Source organism: Lynx rufus, unplaced genomic scaffold (assembly GCF_022079265.1).
Source record: "Lynx rufus isolate CCGP_SWC_20201006 ecotype Redwood Valley unplaced genomic scaffold, mLynRuf1.p SCAF_5, whole genome shotgun sequence".
In the NCBI taxonomy this organism is placed as follows: Eukaryota; Metazoa; Chordata; class Mammalia; order Carnivora; family Felidae; genus Lynx; species Lynx rufus.
The window spans coordinates 83799269-83825721 of record NW_025814867.1 but is presented as its reverse complement, the minus strand read 5'-3'; the positions used below and the strand labels follow the sequence as shown (position 1 = coordinate 83825721).

Below are 26453 nucleotides of genomic sequence, written 5' to 3'. Positions count from 1 at the left end.
TTTATTTTTGTAAATGGTGTGAGAAAGTGGTCTAGTTTCAACCTTCTGCATGTTGCTGTCCAGTTCTCCCAGCACCATTTGTTAAAGAGACTTTTTTCCATTGGATGTTCTTTCCTGCTTTGTCAAAGATGAGTTGGCCATATGTTTGTGGGTCTAGTTCTGGGGTTTCTATTCTATTCCATTGGTCTATGTGTCTGTTTTGTGCCAATACTATGCTGTCTTGATGATGACAGCTTTGTAGTAGAGGCTGAATTCTGGGATTGTGATGCCTCCTGCTTTGGTCTTCTTCTTCAAAATTCCTTTGGCTATTCGGGGCCTTTTGTGGTTCCATATGAATTTTAAGATTGCTTGTTCTAGTTTTGAGAAGAATGCTGGGGCAATTTTGATTGGAATTGCATTGAATGTGTAGATAGCTTTGGGTAGTATTGACATTTTGACAATATTTATTCTTCCAACCCAGGAGCATGGAATGTTTTTCCATTTCTTTATATCTTCAATTTCCTTCATAAGCTTTCTGTAGTTTTCAGCATACATATCTTTTACATCTTTGGTTAGATTTATTCCTAGGTAGTTTATGCTTCTTGGTGCAATTGTGAATGGGATCAGTTTCTTTGTCTTTCTGTTGCTTCATTATTTGTGTATAAGAATGCAACTGATTTCTGTACATTGATTTTGTATCCTGCGACTTTGCTGAGTTCATGTATCAGTCTAGCAGACTTTTGGTGGAGTCTATCGGATTTTCCAGGTATAATATCACGTCCTTTGCAAAAAGTGAAAGCTTAACTTCATCTTTGCCAGTTTTGATGCCTTTGATTTCCTTTTGTTGTCTGATTGCTGAAGCTAGCACTTCCAACACTATGTTAAAACAACAGCGGTGAGAGTGGACATCCCTGTCGTGTTCCTCATCTCAGGGAAAAAGCTCTCAGTTTTTCCCCATTGAGGATGATGTTAGATGTGGGCTCTTCATAAATGGCTTTTATGATGTTTAGTATAATCCTTCTATCCCGACTTTCTCGAGGGTTTTTATTTTTTTTTCCACGTTTTTTATTTATTTTTGGGACAGAGAGAGACAGAGCATGAACGGGGTAGGGGCACAGAGAGAGGGAGACACAGAATCGGAAACAGGCTCCAGGCTCTGAGCCATCAGCCCAGAGCCTGATGCGGGGCTCGAACTCACGGACCGCGAGATCGTGACCTGGCTGAAGTCGGACGCTTAACCGACTGCGCCACCCAGGCGCCCCAAGAGGGTTTTTATTAAGAAAGGATGCTGAGGGGCACCTGGGTGGCTCCATCAGTTAAGCGGCTGACTTCGGCTCAGGTCATGATCTCGCGGTCCGTGAGTTCAAGCCTCGCGTCGGGCTCTGTGCTGACAGCTCAGAGCCTGGAGCCTGTCTCAGATTCTGTGTCTCCCTCTCTCTGACCCTCCCCCGTTCATGCTTTGTCTCTCTCAAAAATAAATAAACGTTAAAAAAAAATTTATAAAAAAAAGAAAGGATGTTGAATTTTGTCAAATGCTTTTTCTGCATCAATTGACAGGATCTTATGGTTCTTATCTTTTCTTTTATTAATGTGATGTATCATGTTGATTGATTTGTGAATGTTGAACCAGCCCTGCAGCCCAGGAATGAATCCCACTTGATCATGGTGAATAATTCTTTTTATGTGCTGTTGAATTGGACTTGCTAGTATCTTACTGAGAATTTTTGCATCCATATTCATTAGGGATATTGGCCTGTAGTTCTCTTTTTTTTCCGGGTCTCTGGTTTAGGAATCAAATGCTGGCTTCATAGAATGAGTCCGGAAGTTTTCCTTCCCTTTCTATTTCTTGGAATAGCTTGAGAAGGATAGGTATTATCTCTGCTTTAAACGTCTGGTAGAACTCCCTTGGGAAGCCATCTGGTCCTGGACTCTTATTTGTTTGGAGATTATTAACTGATTCAATTTCTTCGCTGGTTATGGGTCTGTTCAAGCTTTCTATTTCCTCCTGATTGAGATTTGAAAGTGTGTGGGTGTTTAGGAATTTGTCCATTTCTTCCAGGTTGTCCAGTTTGTTGGCATATAATTTTTCATAGTATTCCTTGATAATTCCTTGTGTTTCTGAGTGATTGGTTGTAATCACTCCATCTTCATTCATGATTTTATCTACTTGGGTCATCTCCCTTTTCTTTTTGAGAAGCCTGGCTAGAGGTTTATCAATTTTATTTTTTCAAAAAACCAACTCTTGGTTTCGTTGATCTGCTCTACAGTTTTTTTAGATTCTGTATTGTTTATTTCTGCTCTGATCTTTATTATTTCTCTTCTTTTGCTGGGTTTAGAGTGTCTTTGCTGTCCTGCTTCTATTTCCTTTAAGTGTGTTGTTAGATTTTGTATTTGGGATTTTTCTTGTTTCTGGAGGTAGGCATGGCTTGCAATGTATTTTCCTCTCAGGACTGCCTTCGCTGCATTCCAAAGCATTTGGACTGTTGTATTTTCATTTTCGTTTGTTTCCATATATTTTTTTAATTTCTTCTTTAATTGACTGGTTGACCCATTCATTCTTTAGTAAGGTGTTCTTTAAACTCCATGATTTTGGAGGTTTTCCAGACTTTTTCCTGTGGTTGATTTCAAGCTTTATAGCATTGTGGTCCAAAAATATGTATGGTATGATCTCAATTCCTTTATACTTATGAAGGGCTGTTTTGTGACCCAGTATGTGATTTATGCTGGAGAATGTTCCATGTGCACTCGAGAAGAAAGTATATTCTGTTGCTTTGGGATGCAGAGTTTTAAATATATCTGTCAAGTCCATCTGATCCAATGTATCATTCAGGGCCCTTATTTCTTTATTGACCATGTGTGTAGATGATCTATCCATTGTTGTAAGTGGGGTATTAAAGTCCCCTGCAATGACCACATTCTTAATAAGGTTGCTTATGTTTGTGAGTAATTGTTTTATATATTTGGGGGCTCCCATATTCAGCACATAGACATTTATAATTGTTAGTTCTTCCTGATGGATAGACTCTGTAATTATTATATAATGTCCTTCTTCATCTCTTGTTACAACCTTTAATTTAAAGTCTAGTTTGATATAAGTATGGCTACTCCAGCTTTCTTCTGACTTCCAGTAGCATGATAGTTCTCCATCCCCTCACTGTCAATCTGAAGGTGTCCTCAGGTCTGAAATGAGTCTCTTGTAGACAGCAAATAGATGGGTCTTGTTTTTTTTTTATCCATTCTAATACCCTATGTCTTTTGGTTGGTGCATTTAGTCCATTTACATTCAGTGTTATTATAGAAAGATATGGGTTTAGAGTCATTGCAATGTCTGTAGGTTTCATGCTTGTAGCGATGCCTCTGGACATTGTCTCACAGGATCCCCCTTAGGATCTCTTGTAGGGCTGGTTCAGTAGTGTTGAATTCCCTCAGTTTTTGTTTGTTTGGAAAGACCTTTATCTCTTCTTCTAAATGACAGACTTGCTGGATAAAGGATTCTCGGCTTCATATTTTTTCTGTTCATCACATTGAAGATTTCCTGCCATTCTTTTCTGGCCTGCCAAGTTTCAGTAGAGAGATCCGTCACGAGTCTTAGTCTCCTTTTATATGTTAGAGCACGTTTATCCCTAGCTGCTTTCAGAATTTTCTCTTTATCCTTGTATTTTGCCAGTTTCACTATGATAGGTCGTGCAGAAGATCGATTCAAGTTACATCTGAAGGGAGTTCTCTGTGCGTCTTGGATTTCAATGCCTTTTTCCTTCCCAAGATCAGGGAAATTCTCGGCTATGATTTCTTCAAGTACACCTTCAGCACCTTTCCCTCTCTCTGCCTCCTCTGGAATACCAATTATATGTAGATGATTTCTCTTCAGCGCATCATTTAGTTCTCTAATTTCCCCCTCATACTCCTGGATTTTTTTATATCTCTTTTTCTCAGCTTCTTTTACCATAATTTTATCTTCTAGTTCCCCAGTTCTCTCCTCTGTCTCTTCAATCCGAGCTGTGGTCACCTCTATTTTATTTTGCATCTCATTAATAGCATTTTTTAGCTCCTGCTGGCTGTTCCTTAGTCCCTTGATCTCTGTAGCAATAGATTCTCTGCTGTCCTCTATACTGTTTTCAAGCCCAGCGATTAATTTTATGACTATTACTCTAAATTCACTTTCTGTTATATTGTTTAAATCGTTTTTGATCAGTTTGTTAGCTGTCGCTATTTCCCGGAGTTTCTTTTGAAGGGAATTCTTCCGTTTTTGTCATTTTGGATAGTCTCTGCAGTGGTGGGGAACTGCAGGACACTTCCCCTGTGCTGTCTTGAATAAGTTGCATTGGTGGGTGGGGCTGCAGTCAGACCTGATGTCTGCTCCCAGCCCACCGCTGGGGCGACAGACTGTTGTGTACCTTCTCTTCCCCTCACCAAGGGGGGATTCACCATGGGGTGGGGTGGCCCGTCTGGGCTACTTGCACACTGCCAGGCTTGTGGTGCTGGGGATCTGGCGTATTAGCTGGAGTGGATCAGCAAGGTGCACAGGGGTGGCAGGGGTAGGCTCAGCTCGCTTTTCCTTCGGTGATCTGCTTCGGGAGGGGCCCTGCAGCACTGGGAGGGAGTCAGACCCTCTGCTGGAGGGGATGGATCCACAGAAGCACAGTGTTTGAGCAGTGAAAGCAAGTTCCCTGTCAGGAAATGATTCCTTTTGGGATTTTGGCTGGGGGATGGGCGAGGAATATGGTGCTGGTGAGCGCCTTTGTTTCCTGCCAAGCTGAGCTCTGTCGTCCGAGGCTCAACAACTCTCCCTCCCGTTGTCCTCCAGCCCTCCCACTCTCCGAGCAGAGCTAACTTATAACCTTCCAGATAAGTCCCGTTTGCTCTCAGAACACACTCCATCCGGCCCCTCCGCTTTTGCAAGCCAGACTCAGGAGCTCTGTTTTGCCGGCGGACCGCCACTCTGCCCAGCTCCTCCCGCCAGTCCGTGTAGCGCACACCGCCTCTCCATCCTTCCTACCCTCGTCCATGAGACTCTCGTCTACGCTTGGCTCAGGAGAATCCATTCTGCTAGACTTCTGGTGGTTTTCTGGGTTATTTAGGCAGGTTTGGGTGGAATCTAAGTGATCAGCAGGACACAGTGAGCCCAGTTGTCCTCCTACGACGCCATGTTCCGGAGCATCTCCTGCCCCTAATCTCTTTTTGATGATTTTAAACATATTAGTTTAGTCTTTCTCTGGTTGCTTTATTATGTCAATTTTCTTGGGAATGACTTCTTTCTTTGTTAGTGGATTTATTTATTTTTTAAAATATTTTCTTTGTGTGCTTTGAAGTTATTTTTTTCCTTTTTTTGATTTAACTTTATTTTTTATTTTTCTAAATTTATATCCAAATTAGTATATGGTGAAGCAATGATTTCAGTAGATTCCTTAATGCACCTTACCCATTTAGCCCACCCCCTTCCCACAACCCCTCCAGCAACGCTCAGTTTCTTCTCCATATTTATGAGTCCCTCTATTTGTTTTGTCCCCCTTCTTGTTTTTATATTATTTTTGTTTCCCTTCCTTTATGTGCATCTGTTTTTTCTCTTAAAGTCCTCAAATGAGTGAAGTCATGTGATTTTTGTCTTTCTCTGACTAATTTCATTTAGCATAATTCCATCCATGTGGATGCAAATGGCAAGATTTCATTCTTTTTGATTGCTGAGTAATACTCCATTGTATATATATATACCACATCTTCTTTATCCATCCATTAATGGGCATTGGCTCTTTCCGTACTTTGTCTATTGTTGATAGTGCTATCAACATGGGGGTGCATGTGTCCCTTCGAAACAGCACACCTGTATCCCTTGGATAAACAGCACACCTGTATCCTTTGGATAAATACCTAATAGTGCAATTGCTGCATCATAGAGTAGTTCTATTTTTAGTTTTTTGGGGAACCTCCATACTGTTTTCCAGAGTGGCTGCACCAGCTTGCATTCCCCCCGATAACACAAAAGAGATCCTTTTTCTCCTTGCCAACATCTGTTGTTGCCTGAGTTGTTGTTAGCCATTCTGACAGGTGTAAGGTGTTATCTCATTGTGGTTTTGATTTGTGTTTCCCTGATGATGAGTGATGAGCATTTTTTCATGTGTCGGTTGGCCATCTGGATGTCTTCTTTGGAGAAGTGTCTATTCATGTCTTTTGCCCATTTCTTCACTGGATTATTTGTTTTTTGGGTGTTGAGTTTGATAAGTTCTTTGCATATTTTGGATACTAACCCTTTATCTGATATGTCATTTGCAAATATTGAAGTTATTAGTGATGGTGATGGAAGCTCTGGTAGTGATGGAGGCAGCTCTGGTGAGCTGCCCTTAAGTGGTACTTTCCTTGTCTACATTTCTCTCTTTGTGTCCACTGTCCCTGTAGGATGGCTCTGAGTTTGCCTCTTGGTAGTCCCCATGGCCCTCAGTTCAGAACCAACTCCTGTAGGGTGGGGCTCTACTCCCCAGGATCAAGCAGATTCAGGCCTTTAGCCAGCTGGGGTTTGGCCAAGTTCACAGTGGCACCATGACCTTTGTTCTTTTCCATTTTGCCCTCTGCCAGTGAACAGCTGCTGGTTGTGATATTCCTTGGCCTCTGTTCCTGGGTCAGAGAGCAAGGCTGGTTTTGTCCCCGGCCGCTGTGGCACACTGTCAATCATATTCCCTGTAGCATGAGCCCCTAGCCCACCACTCTCCAGTCCTTAGGTGGAGCCCAGTGAGCTGATTGTGCTAACCTCCACTCCATACTGCACATTTTTAGTCTATTTCTAATCCACAACAGTGGTCACTTTGTTTAGCATGGTCACATGTTACAAAATAATTAGACTTTTATTTAGAGCAGGCTTCAGTTCGCAGAAAAATTGATTAGCAGGTACTGAGATTTCCCACATACCCCATGTCCCCCACATATGCAGTTTCCTCCACTATCAAAAAGCCAGCTGCTGTTTAAACTTCCTGTTCAAATACATTTTCAGGTTGTCAAAGATTCTCCCAGGTGTCAATTTGGTTATTTTGAAAGGAGTGGTAGTATTTTCTCTATCTACTTACTAAGCCTTCAATAGGAAAAAAGCAAGTAATATTACTTTGTATTTTGGTTTCAAAAGAATATTGAATAAGGGAGTTAAATTATTTATGATGGTGTTGTTTCTTATACAAGAAGTATTTAACCACATTTTTTACTGAGTTTATATAAACTCAAAATCATATTATCATTAGTGTATCATCTACAATTAGAGCATTTTATGTCAAGCAAAGAGAAGAGCTATAATTTGTAAGAAAAGCATGTTGCAATGGAAATAATAAGAAATATTAAAGAAAAAAGCTTTGTTAATGCACAAAATATATCCAAGGGTTTAAGAAACTCTTAAAATGCAGCCTATTAACTTACTAACTGGATGTCAGTTCATTGTGAGGACTAAAGTAGAAGTTTAATATATTAGAGAATTATAGAAAGTAGAGGTAACAGTGTGGCACCAGTTTTAGGTAATATTTCATCTAATTCATAATCATCATAAAGAGCACTTCAAGAAAATATTCCTTGTTTTGGTCATTCACACTATGTCTGTACATCAGATGACTACATCTACCTCGTCAGGTTTGCCCTCTCTGCTATCATTATTAACAGTGGGGCCAGCAGGACCAAAATGGGGACAATTGAGGGAATGAAAAAAGTGAAAGGTATAATAAAGAGACCAAAATATATGTGCATGGATGGCCAGCTTTGGGCTCATGATACATTCTTCCCATGAATTTCACTGCAGTTTTGGGTAAGATGACTCCCACCCCCCCATCCCGTTCAAGGGAGGGGCCCATGCTGACGTGACTGATGCTCAGAGTATCTTGCTAAAAACCTGTGATGTGACGAATATGTTATTTTTCAACAATCTGGATAAAAATGCAGTCTTCTATTTTCATCACACAACTTGACTAAATCTGCAGCATGTGAGCATGGGAAGAAGAAACTGCAATAAAAGTGGTCAGAGATGAAGTGTGTTTTAAGAGACTAAATTCTCCATTGTAGGTAAATAATGTTTAGAAAGGTAAATCGTTAGATTTTGATATTGATAAAACATTTTTCAAAATTCAAAATAAGAATAATCAATTTTTGACAGGCTCTGAGTGCTTAAAATAATTTTGCTTCCACCATAGCACATGCTATGTGCTTGACCCTGACTCCACTGAAACTGAGTTCTAAGTGAATTCATCAATATTAGAGATCATTGTGTGTTGTAAAAAATGATTAAAAAAATAGATAAAATGACATCATCTGTTTTCTCTTCCAAGATTTTATTTAAGTTCAAGTTAGTTAACATGTCCTGCATTATTGGTTTCAGCAGAATGTAGTGATTTATCATTTACATACAACACCCAGCGCTCGTCACAAATGCCCTCCTTGATGCCCTTCACCCATTCGACCCAACCCCCCATATACCTCCCTTCAGCAACCTTCCATTTGTTCTCTATAGTTGTCTCTCATGGTTTGCCTCCCTCTGTTTTTATTTTATTTTTCCTTCCCTTCCCCTGTGTTCATCTGTTTTCTTTCTTAAATTCCACATATGAGTAAAATCATATGGTATTTGTCTTTCTAAGCATATACTTATTTGCTTAGTATAATACACTCTAGTTCCATCCACGTTGTTGCAGATGACAAGATTTCATTCTTTTTTGGTGGCTGAGTAATGTTCCATTCATCAGTCAATGGACATTTGGGTTATTGATATAATTTGGCTATTGTTAATAGTGCTGCTGTAAATATTGGGGTGCATGTGCCCCTTCAAATCAGTATTTTTTTGTATCCTTTGAATGAATACCTGGTAGTACAATTGCTGGATCATAGGATAGTGCTCTTTTTAACTTTTTGAGGAGCTTCTATGCTGTTTTAGAGTGTCTGTACCAGTTTGCATTCCCATCAACAGTGTAAGAGGGTTCTCCCTTCTCTGTATCCTTGTTAGCATCCATTGTTTCCTGAGTTGTTAATTTTAGCCATTCTGACAAGTGTGAGGTGGTACCTGGTATCTGGCAGTGGTTTTGATTTGTATTTCCCTGATGATGAGTGATGTTGAGCATTTTTTTCATGTGTCTGTTAGCCATTTGAATGCCTTCTTTGGAGAAATGTCTGTTCATGTCTTCTGCCCATTTCTTCACTGGATTATTTTTGGGAGGTTGAGTTTGATAAGTTATTTATAGACTTTGGATACTAGCCCTTTGTCTTATATGTCATTTGCAAATATCTTCTCCCATTCTGTAGGTTACCTTTTAGTTTTGTTGATTATTTCCCTTGGTGTACAGAAGCTTTTTTTCTTGATGAAGTGCCAATAGTTCTTTTTTGCTTTCATGTCCCTTGCCTCTGGAGATGTATCTGGTAAGAAGTTGCTGTGGCCAAGATCAAAGAAGTTGCTGCCTATGTTCTCCTCTAGAATTTTGATGGTTTTCTGTCTCACAGTTAGGCCTTTCATCCATTTTGAATTTATTTTTGTGTATGGTGTAAGAAAGTGGTCCAGTTTCATTCTTTTGCTTATTGCCATCCAATTTTCCCAACATCATTTGTTGGAGAGCTTGTCTTCTTTCATTGGATGGTCTTTCCTGATTTGTTGAAGATTAGCTGACCCTATAGTTGTGGGTCCATTTCTGGGTTCTCTATTCTGATCCATTGATCTATGTGTCTGTTTTTGTGCCAGTACCATACTGTCTTGATGATTACAGCTTTGTAATATAGCTTGAAGTCTGGAATTGTTTTACTTTTCTTTTTCAACATGACTTTTTGGTACTCAGCGTTTTTGTGGTTCCACACAAATTTTAGAATTGTTCTCGCTTTGTGACAAAATGCTGGTGGTATGTTGATAGGGATTGCATTGGATGTACAGATTGCTTTGGGTAGTTTAGACATTTTAACAATATTTGCTCTTCTAATCCATAAGCATGGAAGTTTTCTCCATTTCTTTGTTTCTTCTTCAATTTCTTTGGAATGATGTGATCCATGCACGTGACTCACATGCTGTTTTTGTACTTGCAGGTTTTAAATCCATTCTACGTGTTCCAAGCCTTTACCCTAACTTTGTGGCTGTCTCAAGGTTACATAGAATACTCTGTGGCCATCATCATCTTGTCTATTATCTCCATTGTCTTAAGTGTGTATGATTTGCGACAGGTAAGAGCTAAAATCACAGTTGGGTTCTATTTAGCTTATGGTGCACAAGAAGCAAAGCCTATGGGTTTTCCACTGACAGCAAGGAGTAGCTTTGTGAAACTTAAGTCATAAAGCAAAAAACAAGGGCTTACTAAATGTGAGAACTCAGGAGGAGATCTTCAGAAATAGCAGGTAGATGTAAATGTCTTTGCAAACCCAGATTTATCGACTGAAGGCTGACCCGCATACAGTGTTCAGAAGGACGCCGAGGCTGTATCTGAGTATGGTGGGAAAGAATGCTTTGATGGATTAATGATGACAACATACCTTTCCATCATTGTTCATCTTATAGCTATTTAATTTTTTTTTTAATGTTTTAACTTATTTTTGAGACAGAGACAGAGCATGAACAGGGGAAGGTCAGAAAGAGAGGGAGACACAGAATCTGAAGCAGACTCCAAGCTCTGAGCTGTCGGCACAGAGCCCAACATGGGGCTTGAACTCACAGACTGTGAGATCATGACCTGAGCTGAAGTCAAATGCTTAACCGACTGAGCCACCCAGGCGCCGCATCTTATAGCTATTTAAAGTCTCCCTTTTTAAAAATAGTCTTCTTTTTTAAGTTTATTTATTTTGAGAGAGAGCAAGTGAGCATGAGCAGGGAAGGGGAAGAGAGAGGGGGAGAGAGAGAATTCCAATGGGTCTTGATCTCATGAAATGCTAGATCATGACCTGAGTTGAAATCAAGATTCAGACGCAGCTGACTGAGCCATCCAGGTGCCCCAAAATAATCAGTCTTCTAAATGAGATAGCAGTGCATTCTGAAATAGAATTTTGCTGAATATTACTTATAACTCCACAGTCCCTGCAAGTCTCAGCTCCCCACAGTATCTTTCTAGAAAACGTTTGGCTACTTTGCTTAAGAATCATCAGCCTGAAAATCAGGAGGCAACCCCAAAAACGATGTCTCACTGTATTTTTTGTATGTTTTTGAAAACTTGACTATGGAATTAGCTTTGTAGAGATGGGGCTGGGGGCTGGGCATTGTTACGGTACACCGTGTCAGCCTGTCAACTCTACTGCACTGTTGAAACCGCCTAGTCTCAAGTTTCATCCTTCATCTGCAGGGAAAAAAACTAAGATCCAGGGAGCTTGTTCCAAATCAGAGTGTGGTTTTGTGACAGAGTCAGAGCTTCTGGCTCCTCATAAAATGAAACTCTGCCACATGTGCGATATTTCCTTAGCATAAGGCACTTTCCAAAGTAGTGTCACAGCTGGGAATGAAAGTCAAACACAAGTGTTGAGAAGGGAGATGAGTTCTCGATGTCCACACAGTGAGCTCTGGGCACAAGTCAGAAAGGCAGACGTGGGGCCTTTACATAAGCCTAACTGAAAGGGAGCTTTCATTCCTATTCCATTTCAGTGGCTCAACAATATTAAATCTAATATCGGCTCGTTATCTGGTTTTAGATCCTACAAATTTTGAGTTATGAAGTCTTTGATGAGAAATGAAAGAAAGACAATAAAGAGTTAGGAAACAGGATCTAAAAATGAAAAGTTAGATGAATGGAGATACTTTGAGCTGGAGAGCAGGCTACTAGGACTTTGTTTTCTTTCTGGTTTTCTGCCTTTTTAAACAGTGAGTACCTAGGTGTGTTTTTTCACAAACTAATTTATATCACAAAGATGTTAAGAGTGCCCAGCAACTTGCCTGGCTGCCAAGGCCTGGGGGTGGGGGGGGGGAGTAACTGTCTTTCTGGTGAACTCTGGGCCTTTGAGCAAAAGCATGACCATAGACACCAAGACAATAAAGATCTGACTATTCTGCTGAGTCTCAATAGAAAAGTAGAGTGTCCTAAGCTTTTACCTTAGTCATTTGATAAAGGTATGTAATGTGAAGCCCGCAGATAGATTTTCTAGTTTCTGGGTTTTGAGAAATCTTTCCTTAATAGAATATCTGATTTGATACGTGCAAGCCATTCATACACTTTCTGGCTTAAGTCACACATCAGTGAATACAGCCCTTCTCGCATGTCGTTCCTTCCACTGGGGCAACATCTACGCACAGTCACTCGGATATATCGTCATAAACCATCCAAATGTTCTCAGGAAAAACACAGAACTCTCTGAGGCCTTTTGGGAGGGAGATCTTGTCAGATTGAAAACCTCCCCCTTACCTCTCCTGTTTGTGTTACTTGGTGCTGTTATAATCAGTTTCCTCATCTGTAGAAGGTGTGTATGTGTGTGGGCACGAGTGTGTGTTGGTGTTAGAGTTGAGCGAATTAAATGAAACAATCACTTTGAATACTTATATTTCTGGTACATAGTAGGCACTTAGTAAAATGTTAGTTCTTGTTATCATTGATATTGCTGTTGCTGTTTTTATTATTAAAAGTTAGGGAAAGTTGGCAAGGGACAGATGGGGGGGAGGGGGTACAGAGATTGAAGAGAACAGGAGGCAGCATGGGACCATCGGGACAGGGCTGGTAACAACCGCTGGTTCACTCATATGAGCCCGAGGACTCTGTTTTCCTTGGGCTCACTTTCCTCAGCTATATACATGGTGGAGGTTATACCCTACTTTTTTAGGTCTCACCATTTTAGGATTCTATCATTTTGCCAGGGCCACTGACAAGGAATGAAAAAAAGCCCTTGAAAACTTTAGAACGCTAGTAAGAAATTTTCTGGCCACTGGAAATCTGAGAGCATGTGCTGCAAACTGGAGTTAATTCCTATTGGACCCTAATAGTGTTCAGTTGGACTTTAGTCCTAAACTACTCAAGTCAGGATGTGTATGAAGAATAGAAACCTGTCTAAATTACCCTAATCATCAAAGGGATATGTATTATATATATGTACCAGTAGCTCATAGGACCCAAAGACATGAAGTACAGTGGACTTTGATGGAGCCTGTACCCATGAACTTGGGTTACTCTCTCCAGCCTCCTATTCCCTGACAAGCATGAAAGTAAGTACACATATTTTGGGGCAAGCACTGCAACCCCGCTCCTCTTAGAGAACTCTGGCAGCCTGCAACTAGTTTGCTCTAGGTGGCTCTCTCTTTCCACTGGCACACATAGTTGGAACAGGGGGTATCTGACCCAGCAGAAGCCAGTCCATCAGCAGGAATCATGCCCATATATCTTTTAGCCTGGGATCCAAGCCTAAGGACTTGGAGCTGTCTGTCATGCTCTGTCAGGAATGTGATGTGAAAAGTGATGCTAGGACCAGGGTGGCAACCCTTGATCCTTGTGTGTGGACAAGCAGAGAAAAAAACTTGCACAAAGAACGAACCAAATACACAGTGAGACACAGATGTGAGCCATACGGAGCCCAGCAGAAAGGGAGAGGGCAGAGAGACAGAGAGCGAATGGATAACCTGCTCTTCATAGCATTTCCTGCTCCTGTTTGGAGCCCTTGGGAGCTCTGGCTTCACTTCCCACCTTAGGTTAGTGAGATGTCCCTGCATCTTCACAATTTCTCATCTGCTTAAACCAGTTTAACCAATTTCTGTTGCCTGTAATCAATGGGTCCCAAGTAAATGTGGTGCTACCACTTGATGTGTTACACCCCTTACGACGTTTCCACCTATTTCCCCTGACTTAAATATATACTTCCCATCTACCTGTTTATGACAAATTTCAGTCTCTCCTCAAGTTCCTTTACGCTATTTTGTTTTCATTTGGAACGTAGGTATAACTGTCTTTAAGGAAACGGAAAAGAAATATAGAGATTCCTGTGTGAGAGTTGGGAAGGGTTACAGAGAAAACAGGTTTGATTCAATACTCTAGAGGGCAATGTTTCAGTGAGAGAATTAGTCAAGATTCCTAAGCTCCTGACCCATTAAGTCAAAATATCCAAGGTAACAAGAGGAATCTGTGCTTTTTCACAGTTTCATAACAGGTGCTTGTCATGCATTCTGAAAGCTTAAGAGCTGTTGTTCCAGAGGAATCCACCAAAAGACAAATTCAAGCACTAAGATCCCCAATACATTTATTTATTTATTTATTTATTTATGTCATCATTAGCTAAATGTATATTTCATTTTTTCTCCTCTATAAGATGCAGAGAAATACAAGTTTATGTGGAGATTTACTTATGTATTTATTAATTTGTTTTAATAAAACAGGAACATACTTTGTACATTAATCTGGAACTTGCATTTGTCACTTTACAATAAATATAACGGCCATCTACCACGTAAATAAATAATTCTAGATCACGTTTAAAAATAACGGTGTGAAATTCCATGGTATATCATAATTTGTTCAGCCATTCGTTTATTTCCAGAAAATAGGGGGCTTCCTTTCCAATTTTTGCCACCACAGGTATGCTGAATTACACACAACTACAATATAGATGTGTCCTTACATATGAGTGTTTGCATTTGTTTTTAGTAAAATAATCAAAAGCCAGGTTGCTGAATCAAAAGATATGTATATTTTGGATGTTAATAGATCCTGCGATATTTATTATTTTCTTAAATAAAATAACGGCAACATATGAGAGTATCCATTTCTCCAGATCCTCACCAGTGTTATATATTGATGTTTAAATTTTTTTCAATCTAATGTGTTTTTAAAAAATTGTGTCCCAATGATGTTTTAATTTATATTCCACTAATTATTAGTGAGATTAGATACACTTTCCTCCAATAGATATATGCATTTTTGTTTTCTATTTTTTGTCTCTTTATATCCATCATCCACGTGGAAAAGTTTTATTTCTTAGTCTATCATTTTTCCTCTGACTTGACTTTTGTCAGATATTTTAAAATGTGTGCAGTCAAATATGTTTCTCTTTTTCTGGGTTTCTGTGTTTCTTGTTTTGCTTCTCAAGTTCTTTTCTAAAAGTAGGCATGCTCTGTTCTATTTGTAATTTTCTCAATATTTATTTTAAAATCTTTAATGAATCTTAAATATTCAGGTTCTACATCTTAAAATCCCTACATGTCTTTGTTTAAAATAGTAACTGACCTGGGAACTTCACTTGATGGCAGAACTGCAAAAGCTTTAACAAGGAGACATTAATTCCATTAGCAGTTAATATTTGGGTTTTTTTTTTAAGTTTTATTGATTTATTTTGAGAGAGAGACAGTGTGAGGGGGGAGGGACAGAGAGAGAGAAATACAGAGAATCCCAAGCAGAGTCTAAGCTGTCAGCACAGAGCTTGATGGGGCACTTGAACCCACAAAACCGTGACATCATAACCTGAGCCGAAACCAAGAGTCGGACTGTTAACTGACTGAGCCACCCAGGTGCCCTTGCAGTTAATATTTGTTAACAAAAGCTTATCAGACCCAAACTCTAAGGGATCTTGTAACATTATACAAAATGGGCCAGTTTCCTGAAACTATTTTTGCAGTTTAAATCACAAATGCTCACCAATCAATATTTCTTTAGCACAATTTGTAACGGGCTCCCCCCGTCTGTGACAGATGTGCTTGTGTGGGGCATGGCAGCCCCTAAAATGATACGCATGTGGTTGTGGTGTCCTCCCACCACCTGAGACGGAGGGATGGGGACAATCAGGGAGGTGAAGTGACTTGCTCAGTAATAGTGGCTATAGATCCCAGCCCCGGGTTTCCTGATTCTACATCAAGTACTTCACACTGTCCCTCCGGAGCAAAATCTCAAAGAGACCTATGAGTTTCCTTGCAGCAGTAAACGATTGATAATTTTATTATGAAAATATTTGGGAAAGGGGCTGGTAGAAATGGAAGGAGCATCTACCGTCATTTACAAATCATGCTAAAGAAATAACAGCTTTTGAAAATTGCAAGAGGGGAGGTGTTTGCAGGAGTGGAATAAACTATCTTTCTGCATCTACTGTGGCCCCAAATCATGCAGCAAAGAGAGAGGCACCTTGCCTATGCCAAGAAACACCCTCGGCAGCCCCTTTCTAACAAGTTTGGTGCAGGCATGAGTGTAAATTGAGCTGGCACTCAACTGTATTTACACTGAGCCGTGTTGCATACTCTATTGCTGGCTCCACAGGCGGCCGCTAGAAATAGCACTGAGTTTCTGACCCATGGTGCCTTGCCTTTCGCCATCACTGAGCTGGGCTCAAAAGACACCTGAGTTAGTGCCCTCATTACTCATCTCTGGAGGAAATCCAGCCACGGCAAACACAAGGACACACAGCAACAGATGCCGGAATAAGAACAATATGCAAATTAGTCTTGGAAACTGATCCTGGTCCCACTAAACCGGGACTGGAGAAACCAGAGGGGGCCTAATGAAAATCAGGCAGCGAGCTTCCAAATCACGGCAAGCATCATAGCACCTGCTTTCTCCTAGCTGGTTGGTTGTCATAGAAACCTGTGTTTGTAGAGTTTCTGGATACATTAGCTCAGAGAGGAGGCTTATATTATCCTTCTCCAGTGTTGTTGGGAGACGTGGAATAATTCAGTTCTATTAAGTAAATATTTGCTGAGGGCCTACTATGTGACAGACTCCAGGGGTACATAGATGAGTGTTTGGCTCTTTGAACCACCTGCCTCACACAGGAGACCTGACAAGAAAACGGCTGTAATGGAATTGGTCATACACTAATACAGGCGGAAACACAGGGAGCAGAACAATGAATTCTTTCTGAGATGTTAGAGACTTATGGAGTGGAGATGACGTTTGAGCCAGACTTTATGTGAAGGATTAGGAGTTTGCTGGTAGAAAACCTGGGTGAGCATTCCAGGTAATAGCTTGAACGAAGGCATGGAAGCATGGCAGGTTTCGCAGAATGCTAAACCTGATGAATAAATCCAGCTTGATGCCATAATGATTTTTGAGAGTTAGAGCATTTTGAACTTATACTTCGCCACTTCCAAATGTGTCGATTATCATCCTCTTAAGCTAGGGTGAAATTCTCATGGCAGTGACTAGAAGAGTTTGCTAAGCAAGAAAGTAACTTAAAGAAAATTATCACAAAGGAAGGTTATTTATCTTCTTAAAGGAAAGAAGCTATTTTCAAGCACTTTAGGGGAACATATTCATCAACAGAAAAGGCTTTAGAGTCAGATAAACCCAGGTTTTACTGTCAATCTTAATACTTAGTAGGCAAATGATTGAAGACAAGTTACTTTAACATTTCCAAGACCCTGGCTTGTTTTTGTTTTTTGTTTTTTGTTTCTTTTTGGTCATTTTATTTTGCTGTATGTACATTGGAGACAATAACATCAACATAGGATTATTTTGAGAGAAAAAAAATCAAGCAATACATTTCAAGTGCTTACAACAGTGCCTGGCACGTAGTAGTTGCTTACTGTTTTAAACTGTCTGATAATAATAATACTGTGAGCCATTTATAAACCCCAGGTTATTTCTTCTATGAAGTCTTAGGGGCTTTGACTAAATCTCTGATATGCAAAACATATCCGTATCAGACATGTTGAGTTTTGAAGGAGCTTGAAAATGATTCAATTCAATGTCATTTGTTTACAGAAAGAAGAAGTAACATAAAGTGAAATTTCTTATATACAGGTACATGGCTGGTTAGTGGGTAAACTTGACCCACGACTCAGGAGTCCTGAATGAATCCAGTGTTCTTGTCCCAGAACTATGCTGACTTTCTCGCTATTACCCATCAGTAAAATGGATGCCCCAATAGGCAAGCCTCAGAAAGTCAAGTTAGGGCAATGACTATGTACCTAACAAACAGCAGTACCATTTCTTCCACTCAGTTGATCCAAATGATTGACGTGTTGCCTTTCCTAAAAAAATGGAGTAAATAAGAAATTGTTCTGTATAAATAGAAACACCAAATTTATTAATTTCTCTCAAGAGGAAAATTGTGTAATTGTGTGTAATGTTTATCTAGTGACACTGGCTACCTTAAAAATCATCAAGAGGGCAGATAAAAATAAATTTACCCTATCATCTAAAAGGGAAAGTTTTATACTTGAATTAGGTTAAGCTATGTTTAAAGTACTGTTGACGGTATTCAGATCTCTTCTACTTAGAAGTATCCAAGTAAGTGACGTCCATACAGAAGGAGGCAGTACCTTCCAGGGATGCCCCTGCCAATGGCGTCGCCTACAGTCAGTGTATGGAACTGTGTGGACAATTTGCCCTCACTCTTCTGCCTTCCTGTCTCCTGAGTTATCCCAGTAGATGCTGCCTTCGCTTCTCCAGGCTGCTTCCATTTCCTCCACTTAGCACAGGGTGGTATCTCAGTAAATTCCACCCTAAGCAAATCTTCCAAGGGGATGCATTAGACAAAACAATGCTGTTTTTCCAACAGCAACTTTCTTATTAATCATTAACCCTTGCTGAGCTCTTACCATCATAATGAGTAATATCCAAAGGGATAACTAAGAGAAGCATTACTTAAATTTTGAAAACCCTCTAGAAGAGGTACTGTTAATATCTCCACTTTCAGATGAGGAAAAGGGAGTTAACTAAGCTGAATAATGCCTAAGGGGAAGCACTAGGGTTCTGGAGCATCGTGGCTTCAGTCTCCAGACTGACCCAATGGGAAAATCCACCAGTTTGTAAAGGAGGGGATAAAATTCCACGTAAAATCAAAACATAACTCAAATATTCCCAGGCTTTTACAATGGAAAGATCAAATTCATTTTTGTTGTTTTATAGACAAGGAAACGGGTACCAAGAGGGAACCTAATCTGTTCATGGTCTTGTTCTTCCCTTGTGTCATCGTGCGCCCTTAAGAAGTACAACCTCGGCGGGGCGCCTGGGTGGCGCAGTCGGTTAAGCGTCCGACTTCAGCCAGGTCACGATCTCGCGGTCCGTGATTTCGAGCCCCGCGTCGGGCTCTGGGCTGATGGCTCGGAGCCTGGAGCCTGTTTCCGATTCTGTGTCTCCCTCTCTCTCTGCCCCTCCCCCGTTCATGCTCTGTCTCTCTCTGTCCCAAAAATAAATAAACGTTGAAAAAAAAAAAAATTAAAAAAAAAAAAAAGAAGTACAACCTCGGGGACTTAGCGTTGGTCCTTGGGGACAGTGGTTGTGCATTATGTGTCCTGGAATTGAAATAGCACTAAACTAATTACCATATTTGTTGCTATAAGTCGGGGGTTGGCTGCGGTAGGGATTGGGGCAGGGAAGCAGAAACGCTAAAGTAGAGCCTGAGCCTTTGCCCAAGGAGGTTTTGCTGTGTGACAGGCTTGGTATTTACAGTATTGAGATCATGTGGTTTTCCGGTTATGGACTATCTGATACTTAAACGTTGACTTTGAATTGGTAGCAATCAGTGAAGCTGCACAACCTTGTGGAGGATCACAACAAAGTCCAGGTTACAGTCATGGTAAAGGACAAAGGTACGTGATATGTTCTGCCACCTTCAGCATCCTGATATTTCAGAGTGGAATCAGTCCCATTTGTTATTGATTATTAGTTGAGGAGAAAACCTTTTCTGATGAAACCCAGGACGGAGGCTAAAGTAAGGTAAATAAGACTTTTAAGATGACAAACTTAAGGAGGAAAGGTCAGGCAAACGCTGACCTGCTTTTCCAGGACCCAGACGGTGAGCACCTCACTGAATTTTGTACCCTGAGTACCTTGCATGCCTCCTCCTGATTGAACCATTTTGACCCAGTGTCTGAGTCACTTCCAACTCCCTCTGCCTTCCCATATTTCACTCACTGGAATGTTACTGGGTAAGCTTTCTTGAGGCGTTTTGATTTCCCCAACTAATGATCCCAAACAGACCTTGAATTCTAACACTTCAATCTGTTATCCAGAATCCAGACCCGAAGAATGCTTGTAAATGGCTGACTGGACTCAGTATTTGCTCTGACTTACCCTGGGTTGGGGTGGCCATGGCTCTCCGTAAGGAGCAGGGAGCTGCAGCCCAGAGTAGCAGAAACTGGCTGGGTGGTTCATCCCAACAAGTGCCCTCCTCCCAGTTCTCATCCCAGTGCTCATCCGAGTGCTCATCCCAAGGGCCCTCCTCAATGCCCATCACCCACTTTCCCCTCCCCTGCAACACCCATCAACCCTCAGTTTGTTCTCAGTATTTAAGAGTCTCTTGTGGTTTGCCTCCCTCCCTCTCTGTAACTTTTTTATTTTTTTCCCCTTCCCCCATTCTTAAGTAAAAACAGGAAAAGGTCAGCCAGTCACGGGAACTTTGTTGTGTAGGTTTGCAGAAGCTGGAATCCCATCTCTTGGTTCCTGGGGATACTCTTATTCTTCCAGGAAAAACTTCATTGCCATGTGATGCTATCCTGATTGATGGAAGCTGTGTGGTGACTGAAGGCATGCTCACAGGTAGGCCATTGCCATGGAGCCGCTTCTTTCCTGTCCAACATCTCAGCCAAGAGCAAAGCAGATCAACATAGCCTTACCTGCCTGATATTAAGATATTGAAAGATAGGTGAGGTAGACACGGCTAGGCTATTCATGCAGGTGAAGACTCCATAAATGCAAACGGGATAAAATGTATCCCGTTTATATAAGGTATACCCGTAATATAAGAATCAAATGATAATAAATACAAAATTAGAAGAAAAGTCTAATATATGTGATTGGTTAATTTCCTGATGCGTGGGGTGAATAAGATCCTTTGGTTCAGAGGACGGTGAGAGAGTTAGACTACTTGATGCACGATGTCTTCATAAACATGAGCATGGTTTACACACCTATCCAAACAGAACACAACCAGAAACCACCAACTCATAATTGGCAGGATGCAGAGATTTTATACAGCCCTGCTCTCTGTAGATGGAAAACGGAGCCCCAGTTTTTGCTGGAAGAGTATTGAGTTGAGCCTTCAGGAAAGTCGGTGTAACATTCTATTCTTTAGAATTGTGTTTCCAGTTGATCCGACCAAGCAGAAAGCCAGTTTTCTTGTAACAACGGTTTGAACTGTCGTCCTTGCTCTCATTTGCGCTTTGTAAAGTTCACTTGAATTTGTGTAATTAGTAAGGCACTATTTATAAAATATTCTTTAGGCAAAACCGAAACACATGGGACATCATGATGAGAGAAAAAACTATACAACACAAAAATAGAAAGTATGTGTCTTTCGTGCTTACAAATTGTTGTATTTTTCTGTTCCCAAGTTGCTAAAGACAGGAAAACACACACACACACCTTTTTAATATCACCTAAATGTAAAGAGAACCATCGATTCCTAAATTGTTCAACACAAGCAGATTTCCCATTAAAAATGCGTCTGCTTAATTTAAAATTGAGACAAGGAAATGTAGTAAACATAACCATGCTCGGTATAATTACAAAATGCCCCTTTAGTGTGTTGAAATCTAACTGCCTTATAATGATAGTGATGAGGATTTACATACTGATGATATCTTTCATCCGGAATGTTGCCATAGCACCCAACGTGCAAACCTCAAGCCGAAGAAAAACTGGCCTCTTAAACCAAAGACAGCAACTGTCTCCCATTTCCCAGCAGGCTGCCAGTGAAGAATGGCTTCTCTCATTGGTGACAGAGCATGGCTGTGAGAAAAAAGGGAAGGAGAGATCGCAGTGTTTACTCCGCTGGGTCTACTGACTGGGGTACTTGGTTCTTGCCTTACTTCTGAGGAAAACTCAGAGAAAGAAATGGTAGAGATGGCAAACAAAGCTGCCTTTCAATGTGCAAAACGGACATAAAGTGATCTTAAGTAGTGAGTGGCTTTTCTTAGGTCTACTTCTAGAAAAAGAAGGTCACCAGCATTAATATCTGTGTAAACTATGTACTGGTAAAAATCCGTTTTAGAGACAGACACATAAAACAGAAATATATTTCTTTCTCATTGTTTTCTTTGGAAAGATCTAAGACCATCATACTCTACTTTATTACATAGTCTACATAGATCTGCCCACTCACGTATACATTTGCAAAAAGGATCCTGATTGAACAATAAGATTATGCTTAGATTCCTGAAACTGCATATGTCTTCCTCGAGCATTTGTCCAAGAATGTGACTCAGGTTTTTTTGTTTGTTTGTTTGTTTTGGTTTTTTTTTTTTTTTTTTGTCCCATGTGCAAACCAGTCTTTCGTATATATAGAAGTCTTTATTTAGAAGAGAAATAGCAAATACTCCAAACATCTTTAGAGCAATGAATGTTTTATAAATAATTTTTATATCTCACTTCATTATAGGATAAACAAATTAGGAATTATTATAATGCCCAATTTACAAATGAGGAAATGCAGGTGAGAAGGGACCACACTGCCCAGCTAGCCAGTATCAGGGCTGGAGGTGGTATTTTTTGCTCCCAGACGTGAGGGGTCACCGGAGTGAGGAGGCAGATTCTATGAGGGGTAGAGCTGACATTCCTTGTGCCTCCTCATCTTTTTCTCTCCGCTGGGTAGTCTTGCCCATAACACACATCCATTGTAGGGTCTTCTTCATCCTCCTCTCAGCCTCGTCCTACTGCCATAAGCTCAACTATGCAAGAAACGTAATCGTATAACTACACTTACTTTTTAATTTTTGCTCCAAATCTTGCCATCCTTCAAAGTAAGCAGTGTTGCAAAGTATCTGGTCCAAGTCAGACAGTTGTCCCCACCAGTTGGCAGGTCTCCTGACTCAAGTCTGGCTACTTGAAGTTGTGCAAGGCACTGGGGAGATGGGTCTGGTCTAGGGCAGCCCTCCTTTCTGTTGCTTCCACTCTGCTCGGGGCTTGAAAAATGTCCCAAGCCTATCTCCCTGCAAAAGGAGGCCTACTGACGCCTCTTGCTCTGTTTTCACAAACTTCTAGGGTCTTTCCTTACCTTACTTTTGTGCCAGCCCCTTCTCTCAAGTACACACAACATCTAAACTTCTTTTGGATTTTCTTCCAACTCCCAATCTAAGGATTTTTATGTAGCTAGAAAAGTAGTGGAGGGAAGGCAGGTGAATGGGAGATCTTTGTTCTTATTCTCATGTAGTCTCTAAAATTCATGGTCAAACTTACGAATGATGTGTAAAACCCAGAAGCCAGCTATCAACTTCTCTATCCTTTCTGCCTCTGGAGGCAATGGGCTCCTTCAAGATCTAGCTCCTCATAAAGTGGTCAAGAGGCAAAAGGGAATACTGTGGGGGAAATTATGTTAATGCCTGGAAACTTTCTTTTGGCACAAAAGCTAATTTTTCTTGTTTCTTATATGTATTAGGCACTATGCTAATATTTTGCATATATTATTTCATTCAACCTATGACTCTATAAGGTGGGAGAATCTGAGGGCCAGAAAGGATAAGTAATTGGCCTGAAGTCACACAGCTTAAAAGTGGTAGAGTTGCTATTTGGATTCATTTGTTTATTCTTTCATTCATTCATTCCACAAATGTATATTAGCTCCTATTCCAGAATGCTCTACTATGTGCTAGGGATACAACAGTGAACAAGGCAGATAATATTCTGTCTTCATAGAGGTGATGTTCTAGTGGGGACAAAGAAAACATGAAAATAGGTAAATGACATAAATTTCCAATGCTTATAAATTCTATGAAGAAGCTAAACACTCAAACCCAGGCCTTTTGACCTGGGAGCCTATGCTTGAAACTACTGCTCCCTCATTCTCTTAGAGGTGATTATGGCAGAGAGTGGCAGGATTCATTCACTCTGCCACAATCCCCTCCTTCTCCCTCTACTCATAGAATCAGCGATGTATTTGAAACGTGTGTGTGTGGTGGGGGGAAGTATGCAGAGATCCCAGTTGGGTACACAGAAATTTTCCTAAGTGGTGATTTCCCATTTACATCCTGTCCGACAAGCTTATAATGAGTTAATAAGTCTTTTCCCCTCTTCCTTTTTCCTTTCCTCCAGTCTCTCACTTCTCCTTTTCTTTCAGTTATTCACTTGCCCATCCACTTATTCAGTAAAGGTTCAGAAATGCCTCCTCTGTGCCAGGCACTGTGTTGTGTGCTGGAGTCACCAAGACAAATGAGAGATGGCCACTGCCCTTACACAGCTCACAGTCTAATGGCCCCAGAAGTAGAAACAAAGAAGGGCATGGCATTTCAAACACTGCTTCCATGCAGAGGCACTGGCTCACTGGGGACAAGGGAGAGAATCCTGCTTCACAGCACCAGGACTTCCAGGTCCCAGAAGCCAGGTGAAGTGGATGATGAATGTTTTTCCTTGTGAAACACTCTCCGGGCTACTTAGAACTCCATAGATTTGTAGGCAAATTGCCCTTTCTTGAGATTCCAAGAAAGGCCAAGCATGAGGCTCCTTATTAATATGTGAGTAGTGTAAAAGAGACTTGAAAGTCATTTCTGTGTAAAATCATATCTGATTTCAATGTTATCTTTGGAACATTATCTCCAAATGGCTTCCATCCCTGGTTGATTGAATGTCTGCCTGCCACGAATGTCATTGGTTGTGTGTGCAGAAACTATCCACTAATATTAGTCTATGAATATATAATGGATTAATAATCAGTGATTCATAGGCAGAAAAACATTAGAAATTATCTCTAAGTATCTGCTTTCACAAAGGTAGATTTCAAAACAATGTGGTATGATGATTTGTCAAAATGTCCTATCCCTTTTCCAAAGCCACTTAGAACACAAGTGGTAAATCCAAACAAAGGCTAAATATCATAATTTTTAAAGACAATGAGTTAGGGACAATGCCTGGCTAAAGGAATTTCCTGAGATTATTCAAGATCACTAGTAAAAATTGTATGGCTTCTTGCACCTTAGGATATAAAAAATGCACCATGTAGAAAACTAGTTTTGAAAAACCAATCATAGGAAAACCTGGGCAATTGTTTTTATTCAGTTCATCCAGGCATTCAGCAAAAATAAGTCTTTTCAACCTATCACATACCAGCAAGGAAAATGAGGAATATAAAAAGTTATATATGTCAAAGTCCTTGCCACCAGTTATTACCTAGGAGAGATAGAACCTAGATTTTGTAACTATAATCAGTAGAATACTATTTCCAAATTAGAAATATGACATGTTATTTTGCTAATTGAACATTTAGCAAAAGACTGATGGAATTTTAAATTCATTCTAATGCTTTTTAAATCTGGGAGTGAGGAAGTTATTAGCACTTTTATTTTTATCTGTGAAATGTATCCTTTTGAACTCTGAGCTAATTTTCTTTGTATCTTAAATACCCTGTCTTCCCACCATCAAGGGAAGTAGAGGAATGGTACCATCAAAGAATACATATATATGTATAATAGGATATGCAAGTGGCCTAGATTAGCTGGAGTGTGTAGGAAAAAGAGCCAGTGATGCTCAGATTGTGGTGGCTTTGAAAATCTACCAAAAGAGTATGCACTTGAGACCTCTCCAAAACTTACCCTATGTATCTCTTCATCCGGCTATTTACCTATATTCTTTACCAGATCTTTTAACAAACTGGTAAATGTAAGTATTTCCCTGGGTTCTATAAGCTGCTCTAGCAAATTAATTGAACCCAAGAGGGGATTATGGGAACCTCGGATTTATTAGTCAGAAGCACAGTTGACAATGTGGATTTGCAATTAGCATCTGAGGTGGCATGGGAGCAGTCCTGTGGGACTGAGTCCTTAACCTGTGGGATCTGATGCTATATTTAGGTAGACAGTGTCAGAATTGAATTGAATTGAATTGAGTTGAATTGAATTGAATTGTAGGACAACCAGCTAGTGTCACGGAATTGCTCGTTGTGGGAAAAACCCCACCCATACGGCATCAAGAGTGTGTGAGTGCAGTAGTAGCCTCATAGCAAAGGAGACACATAGGAGGAAGGACTGGAGGTCTTTTCCAACTCAAGAGGTCAAGGCATATTGTGGGTGAGATACTTTTTCATAAAAAAGAAATATTAGTTCTACCATAGACTCAAATTATTATTATTGAAATGGTTTTCATGTCAAGGAGCTAAACAATTATAGGTAATCCATTGGTAAGGCAGCCACCACTAGATAGTGATTGCTAGTGAAGCCCTTGGGACCCAAACACAAGAGTCCAAGAGTTACTTGGTGAGACATACTCATGGAGAAAAGCAGTAGGAATTGGGGAATCAGACCATGAGAGGGCAGAGCACGGGAAGAGGAGGAATCAAAGGTGATTCCGAGACTGTAAACCTGTCACTCAGCAAAAGGATGATACCACAAAGAAAAAGTCAGGAGGATTAGTGGTAAAAATATTAGTACGGAGGTGCCTGGATGGCTCAGTCAGTTAAGCATCCGACTATTGATTGTGGCTCAGGTCATGATCTCCCGGTTTGTGAGTTCAAGGCCCGCATTGGGCTTTCAGCGCAGAGCCTGTTTGGGATTCTCTCTCTCCTTCTCTCTCTGACCCTCCCCCACTCTGTCTCTCAAAAATAAGTAAAATAAAAATTAAACAAAATATTAGTATGGATTTTAGGTATGTGGACTTAGGGATGCTAGTGGGATATCCAGGTTGGGATGAACAGCCCACCATTGGGAAACAGAACAAAAGCACAGGAGAGAGGAAATG

General features: G+C 40.5%; 1 protein-coding gene across 1 annotated transcript in view; it reads left to right on the top strand.

Annotated features, from left to right (window-relative positions):
• The window catches only part of ATP13A5 (ATPase 13A5), a 114330-nt gene that overhangs the window by 30926 nt on the left and 56951 nt on the right, over positions 1 to 26453 (top strand). Inside the window, exons 7-9 of the mRNA XM_047100030.1 lie at positions 9997 to 10131; positions 19309 to 19381; positions 20202 to 20330. Of these exons, the coding sequence (XP_046955986.1) occupies positions 9997 to 10131; positions 19309 to 19381; positions 20202 to 20330 (337 nt within the window). The remainder of the gene's footprint in view (positions 1 to 9996; positions 10132 to 19308; positions 19382 to 20201; positions 20331 to 26453) is intronic.